This window comes from Vanacampus margaritifer, chromosome 9 (genome assembly GCF_051991255.1).
Source record: "Vanacampus margaritifer isolate UIUO_Vmar chromosome 9, RoL_Vmar_1.0, whole genome shotgun sequence".
In the NCBI taxonomy this organism is placed as follows: Eukaryota; Metazoa; Chordata; class Actinopteri; order Syngnathiformes; family Syngnathidae; genus Vanacampus; species Vanacampus margaritifer.
The window spans coordinates 19,522,231-19,543,604 of NC_135440.1; the positions used below are offsets into that span (position 1 = coordinate 19,522,231).

Here is a 21,374-nt window from a genome sequence, read left to right on the forward strand (position 1 = left end):
TAAAAAATATATATTTACTTATTTTTTTTATTTTTTTATTTACCCATTTTTTAATTATTTTTATTTTTATTTTTCAATAACTTTTTATTTTTTTATAGATTTTTTGTTACTAATGATCTAAATCAGATTAAAAAAAATAATTTACAAACTATTAAGCAATCTATACTTGTGCTAGGGTAAGTACCCCCCCCCCCCCAAACATTTTTTTGGGACTATAATATGTTCTATGCAGCCCCACTTGTCTAAATATGGTATTCTGGTTAATATTGCGTTAGTGAAATATGAGTTAAGCAACAAAATCCAGCCGTTTTTATCCATCTCAGGGGGCGGCCATTTTGCCACTTGCCGTCGTCTAAAGATGACATCACAGTTGCTCAGGGCTCAGGCAACGACCAATCACAGCTCACCTGTTTTCTGGAGCTGAGACACAGCTGGCTTTTGCTGCTTAACTCCTATTCCACAATTGTAATATTAATCAGAATGTCATGTTTAGACTAGTGACGTCGCATCTAACATATTATTGTCAAAAAATGCGGAAGGTTGACTTCACCTTTAATTCCAGGGTGTGAGGTCTGTACTTTTGCCAGCTGTGTTTCCCCCCACCCCCTCACTATGTCACTCCCTGTGCAGGTCATGCATCACTTCTGGGTGGAAGGGAACTGCCCCACCAAGTGTGACAAGTGCCACAAAACCATTAAGTGTTACCAGGGCCTAACTGGGCTCCATTGCGTGTGGTGTCAAATCACGGTGAGGAAGAGGACACGCCACAAGAGGCCACCTCGTTGTTGTCAAGAGTTATTTATTTATTTATTTATTTACACCTCTTTTGCCAATTTACACTCACACAAGACAACGTGTTAAATGGCTGTGTTAGGGTGACAATATGCAAACAAGCACAAAATGGCGTACGGCTACAATGCGGTAATAACTAGACTGGGAGTTTAATGCATATATTTAAATTTAGAACTGCACATTCAATCCAGAGGCCTAAAGCCTTTTTAAGTGAGCCCTGAAGGGGCAATCCAAAAGTTAACAACAACAACGACAACATAGACAAGCTGGTTATTTGTCAATCCTAGTGGAAGTTTACTATAAAAATGATACTTAAAACCAAAGAGAATTAAACAAATGTAAACATCCAAACGATGAAATTTCATCTAACGAAAGTCTGCTAGCTGAATGCTAACATGCAAAACTCCATTGACAGGCTAATGGAAATTAACATACCGTACACGTTATGGTCATTTTAAACCTTCAAAAAAACTGCTACTTTAATAAATGTCGAACAATAGGGATATGTTCTCTCTGTTCTATGGGAATGACGACGACTACTACTGAAGCTTTTGGGGACCTTCTCTGCCTCTTCTTTTAATTAAGCTACATCTCGTCCAGTTGTATGCATTGCTGCCTGGCATGTTATGGCATAATGTGGTACTACAATAAAAAAAAAAAGTCAGACTTGCCTGTACACTGAAAATAAATAAGTACATAATAATAATAATAATAATAATAAACTATAGAAATCTGAAATGTAGCCAGGACATGAATGAACAACCGTAAGTTTAAAAAATAAATAAAAATCCCACTTATTGCCATGGTCCAATTTCTGCAAAAAGGATTGAGCGCCGTCGTTTAATGTGCAAAAATAAAAAATAAATAAAAGTCTTCCAAGCTTATGCTATGGCCAAACATCCACAGATGACAAAATTGCAATCACCTTGATTTGTTTTAACAAGTTGACACTATAAATCAGCACCTGCAGGACTTTGGTTGAACGGTAACAATTGATCACAATTCAAGTCATTTAACTTTACGTATTCTGTACATCAAATGCGATTGATTCGATCATTTCCAAACCACTAATAAGTTTGTTTGTTTTGACGTGGAATACTCCCGCTAGTACTAACGCTACGTATGAAATCTCGCAGCTCCATAACAAGTGTGCCTCCCACGTGAAGCCCGAGTGCGACTGTGGACCTCTAAAGGATCACATCCTGCCCCCCAGCTCCATCTTTCCCGTTGTCCTGGTGAGACCCTCCATTTACTAGAAAAAGGCTTTTTTTTCCGTTGCCGTTCGTTTGTGTTTGTCACTTCCTGTTTGCGATTTGCTAACTAACAGCTCATCAGAGGGATCAATTGTCACAAAGTGATGCCCCTTCCAATTGATGGCTCATTCGTTCAAGTTATATGTAAGAAGCACAATGGCTAGAAAAAGACACAAACATCTCTTAATTGTTAACATGAAAAAAAAAAATAAAAAATTTTTTTTTAAAAAAAACTGACTTTTTTTTTTTTAAACCTTTAAATGGCATACTCGAACACAAAAGGGGGCAGTGACGCTTGCAGATCGAGCATGCAACAATACTCAGAAGCATATATTCTTTATCCTCTGGGGGGAAAATGACTACCTTAATATTGTTGCAGCACATTTGCGACATTCTTCTATTGTGTTACATCATCAAATTTGCTGCACACACGAGAATAAGCAGCACAATGCGCATGTAATTGTCATGATCCACCCCTTTAATTTGCTACATTTTATTTCTGTGTATTTAATATAAATATATTTTTTTCCTTATTAAAAAAAAAAATACAAATTTCCTTTGGCAGTTCCATTCATTTCAATGGGGAAAGATGATTTGTGATCAAATTAAATAATCCAAACGTCATTGTATTGATCGGAGTTTTTCCAATTTCACATTTCAGTGTGTACAGTTTTTTTCTGGATATGTGGCATTGTTCACTGGCAGGAAAGGCAGTCAACGCTGAGGAAGGACTCGCGTTGCAGCCAGTCGAGCCGCGCAAAGGTGCAGAGAGCCAACTCGGTCACGGTGGACGGTCAAGGCCTGCAGGTAATGTACACGTATTTACATTGATGAGAGCCAATACGAGAGTTTAGGGCTGTTATTGTACGGCATAAATGACACTTCATACACTACCTTGGTTTTAAGCTCTTTTTTCACATTGGGTAAAAAATAGGTACATAAAAGTGCTTCCTTTTCTTTCTTTTTTTTTACACAAATATTCAATGATAAAAAAAAAAGAATAATAAAACTAAAAACACAACCTCAACAATAAAGTAATAAATATTTCACACTAGTGTCTCCTTAGGAAATAAAGTAAAATATTATATACTATAAAATTAAAATAAATATTTTATAATAAATACCAGTAATAAGTGTTTACTTTTCAGGAAGAAGATTGTTAATTATTCATTAGTTTAATTGTTATGCTCTAAAAACATGTTTAAAAGTTTGTCAAAGTTTGTGTGATCTACTTCATATTTAGTCAAAGTGGTCGCCAAACAGCCGTCGCAGTGACGGTTGTCCTCAGAGGTTGTGATTATAACTGTGAAACCAAATCATTTTCTTATCTCCTCATCATATAATGACATAATTGTCCCTGCATGTGATTATTATTATCAGTTATACGCACAAATTGACCATAACTTATTTTATATAAATCCTCGTAGTTGGTCCCCATGTTGTTGCCTTACGATCATCTCTCACGCTATTATGATGGCGCTCTGTGAACTAAAACACAACAAAAGCTCTATTGCTACTAATATGTAGCAACATCAGCTATGCCCTGGAAGGTGAAACATGAAATGTACACAATTTGTTGACTTCTGAGGCGCACATAAGCAGCGAGCAGTTTCCTTATCCCGGCTTGTCCTGTCCACGGTCCTCTCTTGTGATATCTGTCAGCCATTACGGCGTCCGTGGCGACTGCTCGTCTCGCAACGGCGATGATGAATCGCATCCCGGGCCACATCCGTCTCTGCCCCTCGCCGGCTAACCAGCGTAATAATCAAGATTATTATTTATAATTACAGGAAGTAATGGATCACTCCGGGGCTGGACGGGGAGCTCGTTAATTCCCCCCTCGGCCTGCTGGGATAGCAGACAAGGGAGAGTTAAGCGCTTCATCTGTGTCAAGAAGGAGCGGGGGGGTCGGGCTGAGAGGTGGGGGGGGGAGTCCTGGCGGCGGCAAGGGCCCCGTTCAAACAAGGGCCGGCGGATTAGAGCTTGTTTGGGTTGGCGTTTTGCGAGCTTGGGCCGGCGGCGCTCTCTGAGCCTGGGAAGTGATTCCCCCGCGTCACAGAAGACCAAGCGGCTGCCAATTAACACGCGCTGACTAACGAGTATTGAAAGTACAGTCAAATCTAGCTAGTCGCGGGTGTTCGGGAGTTAGACCCAATGCCGGCATTTGCGAATGGAAAGAAGATTAAAAGTGAGATTTTGAACAAATGGAAATACTGTAAATCAAAATCAGATTGATCCCTGGGTTAGCTTCATGCACCCTAAAAACTGTTGGGTCAAAAATAACCCACATTGGGTCAAAAATGGACCACCCGACTTTTTAGTAATTTTGGGTCAAATCAAATGAATAACTCACAAATCAAACTCATTGTTGGGTTGTTTTGTGGGTTATTCATTTGTGGCAAATATGTGACAATTATTTAATGTGACCCAATTCTTATAGTTAAAAACCTCCAAAAGTTGGGTCGGTTCATTTTTGACCCGATTCAATTGGTCAGTTAATGGGTCAATGGGTCAGTTCATTTTTGACCCAATTCAATTGTGTTATTCAACTAACCCAAAAAGTTGGGTCACATTAAATTGATAACCCACAAATCAAACTAATTTTGGGATTGTTTTATGGGTTAGTCATTTGACCCAACTTTTTGGGTTAGTTGACCCAAAAAGTTGGGTCACATTAAATTGATAACCCACAAATCAAACTAATTTTGGGATTGTTTTATGGGTTAGTCATTTGATCCAACTTTTTGGGTTAGTTGAATAACCCCATTGAATTGGGTCAAAGATGAACTGACCCAATTTTTTTCAAGTATTTAACCCCAAATGCTGGGTCAAATGAAATGAATAACCCAAAAATTGACCCCATTTTTGGGGTATTCATTTGACCTTGGGTTGGTTTGTGGGTTATTCATTTGACCCAACGTTTGCTGTCAATTGAATAAGCCTCAATTGTGACCTTGTTGTTTTTAGTGTGGAATTAGGAAATTTCTGCGACATGCCACAACAATGCTGTATAGTATAGTAGCAAATTTTGGCGTTCATATTTGGTGTTCATATTTTAATATCTAAAAAATAAAATAAAATTAAACATCTGTTTTTGTTTTTTTAACGAGATATGAAGGCTACTATACCAGGAACCCGAGAGCTGTGTCGAGTTTTCAGCGGGTGCAATGAAGCCGCGCTGCATGTGCGTGCTCAAACTGTTTGAGGGGATACATCTTGAAAGCGAATTCCCGCAAAGCATCCTGCAGTCTCCAAACACCGACGCTTTGTTTTGACATCTCCCGTTCAGATCACGACAATAGAGGGCACTCATCCGCTGCTGGTGTTTGTCAATCCGAAGAGCGGCGGCAAACAGGGAGAGAGGTGAGCACACACTTTATTTCTACAAAAACTCCTCTGTATAGCCTCAGAAGACCTCAGTTGTTTTTGCTGCTATAGTTTTTTTTTTTTACATGTCAAACATTTCAGAGATCAATCTGAATTAATTTGCTCTAAATAATGCCACAAATAGTGCAATTTGTTAGTGCTTCACTGAAGATGGATTGGGGTGTTAAGTATTTATGGTTCAAATCTATCCGTCTTTTAAGATAAAATCTTCTAAATGAACCTAAAATGGCAGCTATAAACCAAGATGGATGACTTCATGTGCCTTTTCGGGCATGGCCTCATAGACTTTTTTTGTGGGTCTGCTCATAATTATATCTCTACCAAATTTCATGTTGATAAGTTAAACTGTTTCAGATTTGTTGGGCTAACTTAATACACTTCTTTGTTTTATGGTGAGTCATCAAATTTTCTTCACCCACTTACTTGCAATGACGACAGATCAAATGTTGCTGGCCATCTGTCTAGTAGATAAACCTGGCTGGTAGTAATGGAACAAAAATCTCTAGGGTGAATCCTTTTAGTCTTTTAAGGACCCCGGAATTAGCCAAAAATGACATTAAAATGGCTTATTCGAACCAATATGACTTACTTCCTGTTTCTCATCAGGCAGACTTTTTTGTGAGTCTGTTTTTCAGTTAAACTGGCTTAATGGGATGAATTTTCAAAAACAGAAATTTCTAGTGTAAACAGTGAGTTTTTGAGTGTGCACTCTAAAAAACAGTTGGGTCAAAAGTAACCCAATTACGGATAAAAAAAAAAAAAGGACCAATCCACTTTATGGATCAGTTTGGCCCAACTTTCTGGGTTGTTTCATACAAAATGACCCAATTTTTTGACCCAAGTAAAGGATCTAACCAATGTTTTTGAGTTGTTTTACACTAAAAGACCCATTTCTTGACTCAAAGTTGGGTCAAATTGACTCTTTTTAGAGTGTGGGAAAGCCATCCAAAATGTAAGCTAATCGACCCAAGGATAATAAGAACAATGCAATTTAAAGGCGTCCGCCCCACAATCCCGCATCATCTGGCTCTGATAACAAGTGTCGAAAGCAAAAGGTGTCATCTTTTGGCTCGCTTTTACCCCTTCCAATGCTTGCGACCCCCTCCTCGCCACCCGGGCCCTCGCTGTAACTCCGGGCTAATTGGGTTATTACTGAAACATCATCACTCGCTCCTTATTACGCCGGCCCCCCATTTGTTTAAATTATGAGATCAAAATATGACTTCAGCCAGTTGACATAATGAAATTGGAATTAAAATGAATTAGTCTTTCTAATGGCTTCTCCTTAAAGGGGTCTCAGGGTATGTCCCGCCCCGCCGCCGGCCAGTCCGTCTCGCCGCGTCGCACTTGCGGGGAACGACTTGCCTTAAGGGCCCATCATGACGAATGCAAGTCATGGCTGCAATGTGCCATCGGTGCCATATTTGGTCATGTGACTCTTCTTTAGGATGTGCAGGAAGTTTATTGTGACACTGTAGCCTTATTTGGTCATACGACACTTATGCAGGATCCACAACGGGTTCAGAGTTACGTTTCCTTATTTGGTCACGTGACATTTCAAAACTATCTACAGGAAGTTCAGTGTGATGCTGATGCCTCATTTAACCATGTTACATTTTAGTGTGATGTTGCCTTATTTAGTTATGTAACATTTCTACAGTAACTAAAGAATGTTCAGTTGGACTTTGTTGCCTTATTTGGTCATGTGACACTTCTACAGGATCTACAGGAAGTTCCAGTACCTCCTAAACCCGAGACAGGTGTACAACCTGGCTAAGAATGGACCCATGCCCGGGTAAGTACTGCAGCCAAATAGTCATTCTCGACCTCCGCCAAGGAAAAACAACCTACGCATTTTTGTCTGTCTCGTTTGATTGGAAACTCATAAAATGAAAGGTCATATACCATACCGGTCATTCCAGTGCAAATTTAGTTACTGCACTTGGCCTTAAATCAAAGAAAAACATTATGCAGCCCAAATTAACTCATTCACTCCCAGCCATTTTCACTGAAGCAACCCACTTCGCTCTCGGCTGTTCTACTGGATTTTGACAGATTTTGCATGGTCCACACAATATTTGGTTATATTGCTATACAAAAAAACGTGGAACCCACCAAAAGAAACATTAAAGTCTCTTCAGGGAAAAAAGTTTATTTCTATCTGTTTCTGTTTTGCAGCAATTAGCATTAGAATATAGCTAAGTTTCATCATTATTCACAAACCTACTGAGAACTGTGAGTAAATGAGCTTGTTTGCAACATGGCCCTGGTTGATCTCTTATACTATGCTGCCACCTGCTGGCCAGTTTTGTAATTACTACTATCGCTTCACCCGTTCTCTGCAGTTGAGAGGTTGCATTAAAGCCTTCTGAATGCTCTAGCGTAAAAAATGTAAAAAAAGTAAAAAATATATATATATAATTACACTTTAAAATAGAACGTATTTATACGTTTTTGGGAGCAAATGAGTTAAAAAGTCCAGATTTTTAATGATAGAAGAACATTTCTTATGACAAGTTGTCGTCAGGTACATTTTACTTCTAAAATTGGATAAGGCTGGGCAGGAAAGCATTGTAGGAAAGGCATAGTCAAAATCTCGTCTGCTTATTATTTTTTGTTTACAAATGCAGTGATATTCTGCATTGTTCGTGCATAATAACCAGCATCGCATGCGTGAGGGGCCTTCAGCGCGTACGCGTGTCTTTGAGACGACATGTGATCCCGCATCCAGATGAGCAGCTCGCCGAGTGGCCAGTATGACGTTTCCAGACGGCGGCTGTCTGTGATTAAGGCCATGAATGTTTGATTTCCAGTTTCGCCTCTTGGCCTTCGGCATCTGCCGTTGGCGTCGCTGTCGTGCCGCTACGTTGTTTGGCTTCGATTAGCCGAGCCTCAGCGCCCTTTATCAGGAATGAAAGCGGAGCGGCACACGCCGCATGCAAAAGGAATGCCGCTTGGTCGTCTTTGTCATCCAAAATCCTTTCCCAGAATTTTCCCAGTGACCTCGCACCGCCGCATCCTGGTTAATATTTTCTCTGGCGCATTAGCCGAGTGGACACTGCAGGCCGCGCGCACACCCTGCTGCTGTCAATTAGCTCCCCGGCTAACGCGATAAGCGCAAATGAAGTGTTTGCTTCTTGCTCTTTAAATGGACCCAAAGTTGCCTTTCATGTGCGCGGCCGTCTGTTTGCCTCCTTAATGCGGTTTGCCCGTCCCGGCCCGGGTGTAATTGAGCGAGTCATTTAGCCGCCATGCGGGCCTTCATTCAGTTAGGGCTTTGTTATTGTGAAGGAACGGAAGACGTCCAACTGAACATTGGCCCTTGTGATCCGATTAGGTCTGCACCAGGCAGCAGATGAGTGATCGGCAATTTTATTATTATTATTAGAAGGGGCGCAGCGGCGTGGTGAGGACTCGTCAAGGGTTCTGATACATGGCCAAATAAGATGTGTCACTGACTGTGAATCTGCTTTGAAATGACTATAACGGTCTGTAATTAGTCTGCAATTCATTTACTTTATTTGCAGACTTTACACTTGATTTGAACTGCTTGGCCGAAATTTGCCATTTTATGCAAAATCAGTGATTGGCTGTAATGTCTTAAGTTACCTGATCGATCAATGACATCATTGACTGGCTCCGCAAAATAAGACATTATAGTTTTTTGTCAAGATTTTTTTGTGTTAAAACCTGAACCATGAAATAAATTTGTAAATAGAATATATTTATTGGTCCTTTTGAAAAAAATAATTTTATTTTATTTTTTGCAAAATCAACTTCCACATATGACTTTTGATTTGTGTCTTATTTCATCCATCCGGTCACCATCCATCCATCCATCATCTACTGCTTATCCGGGGTCGGGTCGCAGGGGCAGCAGCTTTAGCAGGGAAGCCCAGACTTCCCTCTCCCCAGCCACTTCAACCAGCTCCTCTGGTCACAGTTTTTTTTTTTTTTGAATCAAAGGAAATTTTGAAAAATCGCGATATGTAGGGCTGGAATAATCAATATCGAATCGATTTTCCTTTATTGATTCATAAAACCATGAATTGATTATTTAAATGTTTATTTTATTCCCATAAATTCTTAAAAATATATATATTTTTTAGTTTTTTTGTTTTTTTTTGTATCTTACTGTTTTCTTAAAATTTACTGGTCACATAAATTTAAAAGTATTTCCTTAAGTTTATGATGTAAGACTTGACTTATTGCACAATAAGACAATTCAGAATATGTTAGGGTTATAGTTACAATTATTAAATTAGAATTATGAAAATATTCTCATCCTTGCTTATGTCAATGTCTGTGTAACACTTAACTGATTATAACACGTATTGTTTTCATTAATGAACTAAATCGTTTGACCAGTTTCTGCCTCCGCAAAATTTACTTTGGTACTTAATATTTGTGTAGTTTTTTATCATGTCCTTGACATTTAAGAAGAATTGATGTTCCATATTGATATCGGATTGAATTGAAGTGAATCAAAATCGAATCGATTGAGGAAATTAGAATCAATACCCGATATAGCCGCGGTTCACTGTATGGCCTTGGTGGAGGTTATTCAAGATACTCTATTACTGTACAACAACTATAACACTTTGTCACTGTCCAAGCTCTGCCCATTCCTTGCAGGTTGAATTTCTTCCGAGATGTCCCAGATTTTCGGGTGCTGGCGTGCGGAGGGGACGGCACGGTGGGCTGGATCCTGGACTTTATTGGTACGGCACCTATTCACCGCTTCCACTGATTTAATAGGCTGTTTTTACACTTTATTTTACACTCCTCTTGACTATGGAGGACCAAAACATCCAAAATTCAAAATAAATAAATTACTAAAAGTGAAAATAAACACGGATATAAAAAATATAATTAGAAAATTTTATTAAAAAAAATAAACAAATATAAATGAAAATAAAAACAACAAAATATATATATGTATACATAAATTAACACATTAAATTAAATAAAAAAATATTTAGTCGTTTATTTATTTATTTAGTTAGTTAGTCATTTATTTATTTTTAATTTGGCAGTTTTGGTCCATACATCGAAATGTTATTCAAATGAGGGGGCGGTCCTAAGCGTGTCTTGAGTTGGACTCCGCCGTTGCAAACTACCTTTCATTGGTCGAGTAAGCGGCTCGAGAACAAGGAAGTCTCGGCGGCTTGCATTAGAGAGCTCCAGCAATGGACGACTATCTTGTCCACTGCCGCCAAGACTTGCGAGTTGCTCGACAACAAGTCGAGGTGACAGTGGACAAGATAGTCGTCCATTTTGCTGGAGGTCTACATGCAAGCCGGCGAGACTTCCTTCTTCGTCGAGCCTCTCACTCGACCAATGAAAGGCAGTCTATATATCAATTTATATTTATTTTGGGGGATTTAGTGTTAAAAATATATATTTTTTATATCTGTTTTTATCTCTAAAATATAATTAAAAATTTTGATAAAAAAATAAACTAATATAAATGGAAATAAAAACAACAAAATATGTATACATCAATTAACTCATTTGTATTACATTTTTTAATTATGTTTTTATATTAGTTTTTATTTTCACTTTAAGTCATTTATTTATTTATTTTAAATTTGGGCAGTTTTGGTCCTCCATACTTGACAACATAAACAAGCTTAAGCACTCCATTTAAAAAAAATAAAATAAAAAAAATGGTGGGGTGGGGGGGTGGGGCTCATCAATGTTGAAGGCACACATCATTGTTATTGACTAGAAGCAGGAACACTCTTGATGGTGTGTATGTAAACACTTTCATTACATGCGAGCGTGCGTGTTCAGGGGTGGTAAAATGGGATGATGAAACAACATATTAGTCATCATTTGGACTATTGGAAGGAAAAGATGGAAAGAAGACAAGACAAGAAAATCGCCCGCTTGTCTTTATTTGGCCACGTCTACGTCTTGTCTTGTACGGCCAGCGCACAAAAAAAAAAAAATTGCCTCAATTTTTTATCAATCAAAACAAGAGCCGGGTAATAAGAGGGGAACGGCTGTTGGACAAAACGTGGCTCTGGAAATAGACCTCCATGTTGTTTACGTTAACTAGCACCCTAGGAGTACTCTAAATTGTTTGTTTTTTTCTGTCCTTTCTTTCACTTTACTCTGATTGGTTGCCGGCGTTGTAACTTTATTTCTTATTTTCTAGACAAGGCCAACTTGGACCGGAACCCGCCCGTGTGTGTACTTCCGCTCGGCACAGGAAATGACCTGGCCAGATGTCTGCGCTGGGGAGGAGGTACTGGAAAGAGAACCACAACAAACATCCCAAGTCAAAGCTGAAATCGCACAGTGACCCTTGACCCTTCTTCTTTCACGTCCCGGAGGCTACGAGGGGGAGAGCCTGCTCAAGATCCTGCGTGACATCGAGAACAGCAGCGAGGTGTTGCTGGACCGCTGGAAAATTGACGTCACGGCCACCGACAAGGACGAGCGGGGTGACCCGGTGCCGTACAGCATCGTAAACAACTACTTCTCTATCGGAGTGGTGAGTCGCAGACACGACTGTTATTTTGTTTATTGGTGACCGTGCGGGCCTCAACATTGTCAGAAGCACTGACAGCTCAAACTCAATTCTAATAAAAGTGCCACCAATACAAATTCACTTTAACTTACACTATTGATTTGTTCTCCTTGCTCAATTTACTCAGGTTAGAGCTAGACCAATACTGATGCCGATTATTAGTAACCGATATTTGAAGCCGATACTCATTTTTAGTAAAAAAAAAAAAAAAAAAAAGGCCAATCTTGACTTTGTCGTAATGTCTTAAAGCGTAAATGCTTATTAAAAAAAAATTAAGACTTTTCAAAATGTAGAATTTTTTTAATTTTTTTTTTAATCTTAGACAACATACAAAAAGGGAGCTCCCAAGGTTATCAGTACCTCTTAAAAAGTTAAATGGAAACTTAAATTAAGAATTAAACACCATAGCTCTGCTTTTTCCAAAATACAAAAAAAAACCTGAAATCTTCAGCTTTCTCTTAATGCCAAACAAAAACGTAAAGTTCAGACGCTTCCCAGAGTTAGCAGCATCTCTTAAAAAGTTAACAGAAAATTTAAATAAATAATTTTCTGAGATTAAGATGGTTTCAGCTTGACCTTTTATCGGCTGTCAGATTTTTGAAAAAAAGCCAATACCAATATTCATCAAAATGCCCAATATCGGCGCCATCTAGCCCTAAAACAGGTCAAGATTCCACTGTATTAATTCATTCTCTTTATTTTTGCAGCATTTATCTTAGCTGCACTGTTACCAGTACGTAAATGTGGGCTTTTAATTTTGTCGTCCAATCAGAATTCAGCCTGCATGTATTGCCGTCCATGTCATCAAACTTGTCCCCAAACCCCTACAGTTGATAAACTATTAAGATGGTTCCTCTCCAAAACATAAATACTCTATTTACATAATGGCACTGATGTCAGTCATTATGGATTAATGTCAGGGAGGAAATCTAGTCATTGACATTTGCAGGTGTCGCTAGCCAGACAAAAAAAAGTGTTCATAAATCAGCCATTTTAGGGGCCTGACAGGTCACAAACACTTCCCAAGCTTTTGTCCGATTGCAATCAAATTTGAGCCCATCCTTAGACAGGTGGGCACTGTTAAATTTTGAAGCTTAGTATTTCTTATCTTGGAGATTTTGTCCAACCAACGTCTATCTGTATTGTGTACGTAATGCTAAAAAATAAATAATGTGAATTATTTGCGCCTTCACAAGCTTTGGCTTCTATAAGTCATTATAAATTGCGCAGCATCAGCCAACAAGCGTGATGATGACAAATGAAGTTGTTTGTGGGGGATTAAGAAGACTTTGAGCTCTCAATAGATTTGAGTGTTATATATTTTCTGACACATTTTACTTTTTTTTTTGGTGGGTGGGGGGGGGGGGGGGGGGTGCAGCAGACTACAGTAAAGATTACCCGACAAGTCAAGCTAATAATTACCTCAGAGATTATGCTGATGGAAAGTAGATTGTTTCTATAATGACACGCGGGCCAAATAAAAAGATCAGCAGTCGCAAGTGCTAACCATGTAGCTTCATCACTTTGTAGAAAAGTTGAGCTATGAGAAGTTGAAGGACATTTTTGAATTAGAACTGATGCAAAATCTGCCATTAATCATGAGTTAACTATTGAAGTCACGAGATTAATTACGATTAAATATTTTAATCGCCTGACACCCCTAATGTATATATATATATATATGTGTGTATATGTAATGTGTACACTAAAACTAATACTGTATATATATGTACAGTATGTACAAAACCTCCCATTTTTTCTATGCAAAAAAAAGGACCTCTTTATATATAGATTAAAAGAATTAACCATTTTTTCCCTTCGAATATTCAACGTGACATGCGATGATTTCAATCAGGGCTGAGAGACAGAACTAATCAGGGCGTGCGCTTCGCTAGCATAATGCAGTCAGTCGGCCTAATGACCGCGCCGCGTTCCTGTCGGCGGACATTACTCTCCCCACATGAAAGGCACATGAAAGCGCTGGGCCTGCTCCTAATTGGACTAAACTTTGAGCTATGAGAGGACATTACACATGTCCCGCCTGCCAGCTTTTTACATTGGTAATTATTTGAGGGCCTTGCAGCAGGTGCTTCAACTTAAGATTGCTTTTTTTTTTTTTTTTTTAACTCATTCACTGCCATTGACGGCTATAGACGTCAAAAATTAATTTGAACTATTTCTATTAGTTTAACATTTTTTGTTAAACCACTTTTGTTACCAAGAGTATGAAAACAAAGTTATGCGATTAATTATGATTACTCTCTCAGAAAAAATAATAAATAAATAAAAATAATTATGATTACATATTTTATATGCTTGACGCCACAAATTTGTTGTAATGTTTTTTGTTTTTTTTAATTCATTCACTGCCATTGACGGCTATAAACGTCCAAAAATATTTTCAACTATTTCTATTAATTTTTTCCACTTTTGTCAACAAGAGTATGAAAACCTATATATTTTTTATTGTACATTTAGAACATATAAAATTTGTGATTAATCCTGAGTTAACTAGTGAAGTCATGTGATTAATTACAATAAAAAATGTTAATCGCCTGTCGCCCCTAATTTTTAACAATCTTTAAAAAATAAAGAGTTTATGGCAGTGAATGAGTTAATTTATGTCGCAGGCCAAAATTTGGGTTACAAGCGAGGTTCAAATATGAAATTAAATTGGAAGCAAATCAAGCAAGTTAAGGTACTGTGTAATGCCTTCTCGCGTGGGCAAGGAGAGTCACAGTCATTCCTACAGCCCAGATACAGTCAAGAACCCCGAAACCAAATTGAATTTAGACACTTGTTCAAGTCGTTAAAACATAATGGTGCTCCTAAAACTCATCGTTCCGGTATAAAGTCCTTGCGGTTTGAAGGTTTACCACCGCAAAGGACGGCAGCATCCACGTGAGTTTGGCCGAGCAGCTTGACCTCCTTAAGTCGCCGCGGTGAAGCTTTTGGTGTTGCTTGTCAACGCCTCAACCCAAAGGGGAGACAACTAACCAACTAACTAACTCCCTCCCGGCTCGCTGCTCTTGTCCTGTTTGTAAGAGGATCAAGTTCTCTCAGATAACATCCATCATCTCACCTCTCCGTCTGCTGCGTCTGCAGGGAATCAGCCAAAACACTTCTTTTGGTCTTTTTGAGGAGACATCAAGAAGAAGAAAAAGAGGCGCCATTGATTTTTTTTTTTTTTGTCTTCCTCTTTTTGGCTTCTGCTAAGTTTGTGCACTAGCAGGGGGTCCTCCTTGTGTTTCAGTAGTGCCACTCAAAAAGGGGGTGGATCAAAACACATTGTTGGATGGGAGTAGGCGGAGGAGGTGATGGAGGAAAGGAGGGGGGCGGGGGTGAGGAACAAGCCCCCCAAAAAAAGTTTGCGCTCACTCGCTTTCCGTATTCCTCAAATTTGTTATTGAGCCAGACAAGTTTGCTGAGTTCAGCCTCTTTTTTTTCTAAGGCCTTGCCAGCATTTTGTAGCCCGACACTTAGAAGTGTGAATTAAAGGAAATGTCAGCGTCCTCACTTGATTACTTTAAGCTTCGCCGCTCCAGCTCCACTCCATCTTCTATTATTCACATTAAACACGAAAAACACGGGTTGAATAGTAAATAGTAAGCAAATATTTAGTGTCACAGCAAAAACTGGTGTCAGCAGTGTTCATGTTAGCTTTAGTTGTATTTTTTCATTTTGTTAGGGAAATGTGTGGAAAAGCACTCTCTAAAAACGATTGGGGCAAAAATACCCCAAAATGGGTAAAAAATGGACCAACTTTTCGAGTTGGATGATAAGGGGTTAAATTAATAATCCAATAAGCAACCTAATTTTTTGTGTTGCTTTGTGGTGTATTCGTTTGGCCCAACTTTTTGGGTTAATTAATTGAATAACCCAATTGAATTTGGTCAAAAACGAACTGACACAACTTTTTGAGTTATTTCATCCAAAACGTTGGGTCAAATTTAATAATAACCCACACACAATTTGTTGGGTGGTTTTGTAGGTTATTTATTCAATTTGACCCAACTTTTTAGGTAAATTGAATAACCCAATTGAACTGGGTCAAAAATGAACCGACCCAACAATTTAACCCAAAAAGTTGTGTAAAGTTAAATTAATAACCCACAAAGCAACCCAATTTAATTTGGTAAAAAATGAACTGACACAACTTTTCGAGTTATTTCATCCAAAACCTTGGGTCAAATAAAATAATAACCCACAAACAACCCATTTTGTTGGGTTGTTTTGTAGGTTATTTATTCAATTTGACCCAACTTTTTGGGTAAATTGAATAACCCAATTGAACTGGGTCAAAAATGAACCGACCCAACAATTTAACCCAAAAAGTTGTGTAAAGTTAAATAACCCACAAAGCAACCCAGTTTTTGGGCTGTTTTGTGGGTTATTAATTTGACCCAACTTTTGGGGTTAATTAAATAACCTAAAAAGTTGAGTTGGGCCTTTTTTGACCCAATTTGGGTTATTTTTGACCCAACTGTCTTTAGAGTGTACATTTATTTTCAACTTTTCAATCAGGCTCCACATCTTTTTTTGAATGAGGAACATGTGAACCAAAGAACAAAAAATTGGCTTATGTAATGTACAAAAAGAGAAATTAAGTTACTTTAGATTACATAAAAATTGGAATAGTCAGGGTAGTCAAATCTATGGACTTTGTTATTTAAACAAGTAAAAGTGCAAGTAACCCCCCCCCCACACACACACACCCTTCAAAGTTTGGTTTCATAAATGGTCCGAGCCGACAGCGTGGTGTTAATACGGTAGAGACGTGTCTGCATCAGTAACACTTATTTAAAAAAGGCCATTTCAGTAGAGTTCACACTTTCTCCGCCGCCAGTCCACGGCTTCTGCTCAGGAGGCCGCGAAAGAGGGTGAGAGGGCGGTCAAGAGCGACAGAGGAGAAGAGGTGGCGGAAGGGAAGGGAATGGAAAACGGCTTTCCACGGTGTCGGTAGCCTCCCGGAGCTGTGATTATCGGCGACGTGCGTTTGGTTAATTAGCTGCTAAGACAGCCGAGCCTCCGTCATCAGGCCTCTCCTGTCAATAGCGCTCCGCCTCTCCTCGCGCCGAGGTGTAAGCGCACGCCACGTAGCGCCCTCTTAATGAGGAAGAAGTTGCCTCAAATACCATAATGAGGAGATCCGCAATCACACAATTTGCTACAGTAAGATGATGATGCAATGCACGTCGACCATGCCGTACAGTTATTTATTGTATAGATGCAGTATAAATAAAGTTTTACAAGCGTTGTACGTAAAAGTCAAATGCAACTGAACTACAGTATACTCGACAAATGTAACGTTCTGGATTAAAAAGAAGTGAATCATAATGCACAATTTGAGCCGATAATTCAGTGATTATTTTGCATACCAATAGAGGGAGCCGAAAATAAATTGCTTTACTTGAGAATGTGGGAGGTTCTAAGCGTTCAATCGGAGACCAGAGAATGCTTAAATGTGCTTTTTTAAATTTTATTTAGACATGATGTTTTACTTCATTTTAAAGTCGGATCAAATAAAAATTGTCATCAAATAAAAATTCTTGACAATAATATTTTCTATATTTTTCATATTGTGTTAATGTATATCAGAAGGTGGCCATTTTGCTACTTGCTGTCGAGTAAAAATGACATCACAGTTGCTCAGGTCTTAGGTAACAACCAATCACAGCTCAGCTTAAAAAAACAAATGAGCTGTGATTGGTCGTTTCCTGAGCTCTGAGCAACTGTGATGTCATTTTTAGTCAACAGCAAGTGGCAAAATAGCCGCCCCCACCGACATGTCATGTTTAGACTAGTGAGGTTATATATAACATATTATTGTCAAGAAACGTTTAAGGTTGCCTTCTCCTCTAACAGTATTTATAATAATGTAAAAAGTTGTTAAAACCCATAGCAGACTTTCTAGAGCGGAATTTCTGTGACCGAAAATAGATACAAAATAATCAGGAGGAACACAAATGCAAATTTCACCTTCACCTGACATAAATGCTAATACACTGCTAAAGTTACTTCATATTATTTAAAAAAAAAAAAAAAAAGTGTCTATATAAATAAAGTGTTTTTAATAACGCATGTAAATTCTGCTTTGCAGGACGCCTCCATCGCACATCGTTTTCATGTGATGAGGGAGAAGCACCCGGAGAAATTTAACAGCAGGTAGGTCACATGCAATTATCGTCCCCTTGTTATATTATGAGGGGCCCTCCAGGATTTTGCTGATAATAAGCGTTCAAGTGAGAGGTTGCTGATTTCAAGGTAGTAGACATCTTTATTGTTTGAGGATATCTGGGGGGAGGAGCTAAGGTTAGCTAGTCATAGCTACATTTTCCACTGTGTGTTTTGGAGGAAAATCGGTAAGAGCAGTGTGTAATTAACCCAGTGGATCATCACATGGGGCTCCTCCCTCCCCCCTCTCCCCGGCGACCCGCTGTTTGGCGTCTCCACTGATGACGAATGGCCGCTCCTCATATTTAGCCTTTGTGATGAGCTGCAGGAGACGTGTTCACCTTTCGCACGCGGACAAATGTGGCATCTCCAGTATGTTTCCATCAATATTTAACGTCTGCCCATACGTCTCCACTAGCGCCGGGGAGTCATCCAGGCCCTAATTGAATTGGCTTGGCTAGTTTGACATGGCGGATCAGTCAGAGCGATGACACGCCGCCTCCTAATAATCCCATTTGTGCTCGTTAGCATATGTTAGCCTGCTCCTGGTGCGCCATTTAGCCACGCGACGTCCTCCTAGCGCTCATTCCGAATCCCCAGAGATGTGAAGGTGGTTGTGGAGCGAATGTTGTCTTTTGTTTCGTGTTTGCTTGTTGGCTTGTTGGTTTTGTGTTTGTTTTTTTTTAGATCCAAAACAAAGAAAATTTGGAGAAATATGATTTTCATTTTCTAGTGACGTATAATAAATGGCACTGTTCAACAATTTTTTATTTATTTTTTCAATAAATCTACAACACAGAAAAAAAATTCTGAAATTTTGGAGATGCCTGTTTTTGTATTAGACAGTGATGTGTGCTAATCTGAAAGCCCCCAAAATTATTTTGGTTGTTTTTGAGGAAAAAAATAAATGCCTACTTTCATGAAAAAGCCATGTAAAAAAAAATCATAAAATAAAATAATTTAATTTCTTTGAAACGTATGTAAAAAATCTAGAAACTAACTTGAAGATACTAGCATACATACCAGCAGAGCTGGACTGGCACAAAAAAAATACGCCCTGGTATTTTGACATAGGCGCACCGCCCTACTCCTGCTTAACATGTAATTCTGCCACTGAAGTTTATTGATGATTTGTCAATTTGCGATCTATATTTGAACTGGATTGCTGGACTAGTCCCTCAAAATTGTGGGCCAGTCTCTTGAGGTAAAATGTAGGAAAATGATCGTTGAAAAGCACTGAAAAGAGGCCGGCCCACCGGGTATCTGCCCTATATGTCAGATGGCCAGTCCAGCCCTGCACACTAACAATATATTGCAATATTTGTGCAACAAAAAGCATATTGTTTTTTGTTTTTTTTTACTCATTTTTCTCTAGACAAGATTTAGAGATTTCCTTTGGACACGTGATTTTTTTTATAGTAAAACTCAACTCCAAGGCTCACTTTATACCTGTTGCTATGTCAACTTCCCGCAGCTTTCAGCCAAATGACTTTTGACATTTTTTTCTCTCTCTCTCTGTGATAAGTTACGATACCTCCAATGGTCACGAGCCCCGTGGACAAATCCAACAAAAATCTCCGCTACCTTGTGAAACTATCAGCATGCATTATTGAAGTGGCAAGGATAGTGTGTAATAGAGAGATCCTAAACCCATTCGCCCGTGTGAATTATTAACGGGATTCAAATAACAGACAGAATCATTTTCTTAAAATACCTCAATCATTTTTCACTGAGGCCTCTTAAAATGGTGTGGAAACAACATGGATGTGGTTGTTTAAAGTCATACACACTGCACTAATCAAATGAATGAAGGAAAAATACAATGCAGGACGAGTAAAAAAAAAAAAAAAAGGGAAAAAAATTTGCTTATTTTTGTTTCTATATTGCATATTTCCCAATTTTGTGATTAAAAAAAAAAAAAAAAAAAAAAAGCCAAAATATGTTGGAGGGTTTTCTCCAATAAAAACAAAATTTGGAGATGCATGTACACTTGATAGGGACCAAACCTGACCGCGAGAAGCAAAAATCCATAACCAACCAAAACTGAAAAATACTTTTTTTTCCTTTTTTTTTTTTAATTCTAAGGAGAGCTCAGTATTGTTCATTTGATTTGACATCATCATTGCTTTCCTTTTTTTTAAAAAAATAAATAAAATAAAATAATAATAAAAATAAAAATACAATAACATACTATTATATATATCATGCAAGCAAAAGGGCATTCGCTGTATCATTTGGAGAAAACAGATGAACACATTTACATTCATTAGTATAAAAAAAATTTATACATTTTAATGTGATGACAGTAATCCATATACTTGCCGTGTCACATGTACACATTTTGCCAGTGGTTTGACCTTAGAGAAACGGAATATTTCATCATCTTTAACCGCCAAACAATTGCCTTAATTATGAACGCAGGAGCTTTTCTTGATGGAATTTCGGGGGTCTCACGCCGCTACCCAACATCCCCCTCCCCTCACAGCTCCTCGCGTCCGATCCATCTTGTGTATTTGCACCTTGGGGTGATTACCAGGGCGAAGGTGTGAAGATTTGACACTCGGCAGATAGATTCATTTACTGCCACTGCCGGACCTGGAGGTGATAATGAGGTCGAGGATTAAAAGCAGACAATCAGCCGGCCCGTGACGAACGCTTGGCCTCCTCGACTGCCATCTTTAAAATATAACCTCCCTCTCCCACAGTCATCCGACATTTTTTGCTGATCCTTAATGTAATTACGCGTTAATCTGTGACTCGGAGGGGAAAAGGAAGGATGGCAGGAGAATAAAGACATAGGCAGGTTTGTAAAGTTTGGATCCTGGGGGCTGTTCGGTGCGTCACCATGAATTAATTAACGCTTTGTTTCTGCATTGCTGTTTAATTTGAGCGCCGCGGTATGTTAAATGCCTTTCGTTTTTTAACTACATTTCATTTTGAGCTGTATCCAGATCTTGCCTTTACCCTGCTTAGTGCTGTGCTTTTTTGGAACTGATCGGTCTCCCTTCAACCTGGCCCAATAAGCACTTTTCTGGAAGCAGCCAATTTTCAGTTTCCCCCTTCCTTTGTGACTGTGGCTCATATCGTTAATCTTTTTCGGGTTAACACCAGTCTGGCCACTATAGCAACATGTAAGGTGTTGACAGATTTTCCAAGGTGTCGTACGGCGGCAGGAGAGATTGAGACGGAAAAATCAAAACCAGGTTTTCGGTTTAAATCAAGGAGATGTT

The 21,374-nt window shown here is 38.8% G+C and overlaps 1 protein-coding gene across 2 annotated transcripts in view; it reads left to right on the forward strand.

The window, feature by feature from the left end:
- The window catches only part of dgkb (diacylglycerol kinase, beta), a 56,356-nt gene that overhangs the window by 15,179 nt on the left and 19,803 nt on the right, over positions 1-21,374 (forward strand). For both annotated transcript variants that reach the window (XM_077576315.1, XM_077576316.1), the window contains exons 12-20: positions 631-747; positions 1,929-2,027; positions 2,751-2,852; positions 5,335-5,408; positions 7,153-7,227; positions 10,068-10,153; positions 11,596-11,685; positions 11,774-11,934; positions 18,071-18,135. In XM_077576315.1, coding sequence (XP_077432441.1) covers positions 631-747; positions 1,929-2,027; positions 2,751-2,852; positions 5,335-5,408; positions 7,153-7,227; positions 10,068-10,153; positions 11,596-11,685; positions 11,774-11,934; positions 18,071-18,135 — 869 coding nt within the window. The remainder of the gene's footprint in view (positions 1-630; positions 748-1,928; positions 2,028-2,750; positions 2,853-5,334; positions 5,409-7,152; positions 7,228-10,067; positions 10,154-11,595; positions 11,686-11,773; positions 11,935-18,070; positions 18,136-21,374) is intronic.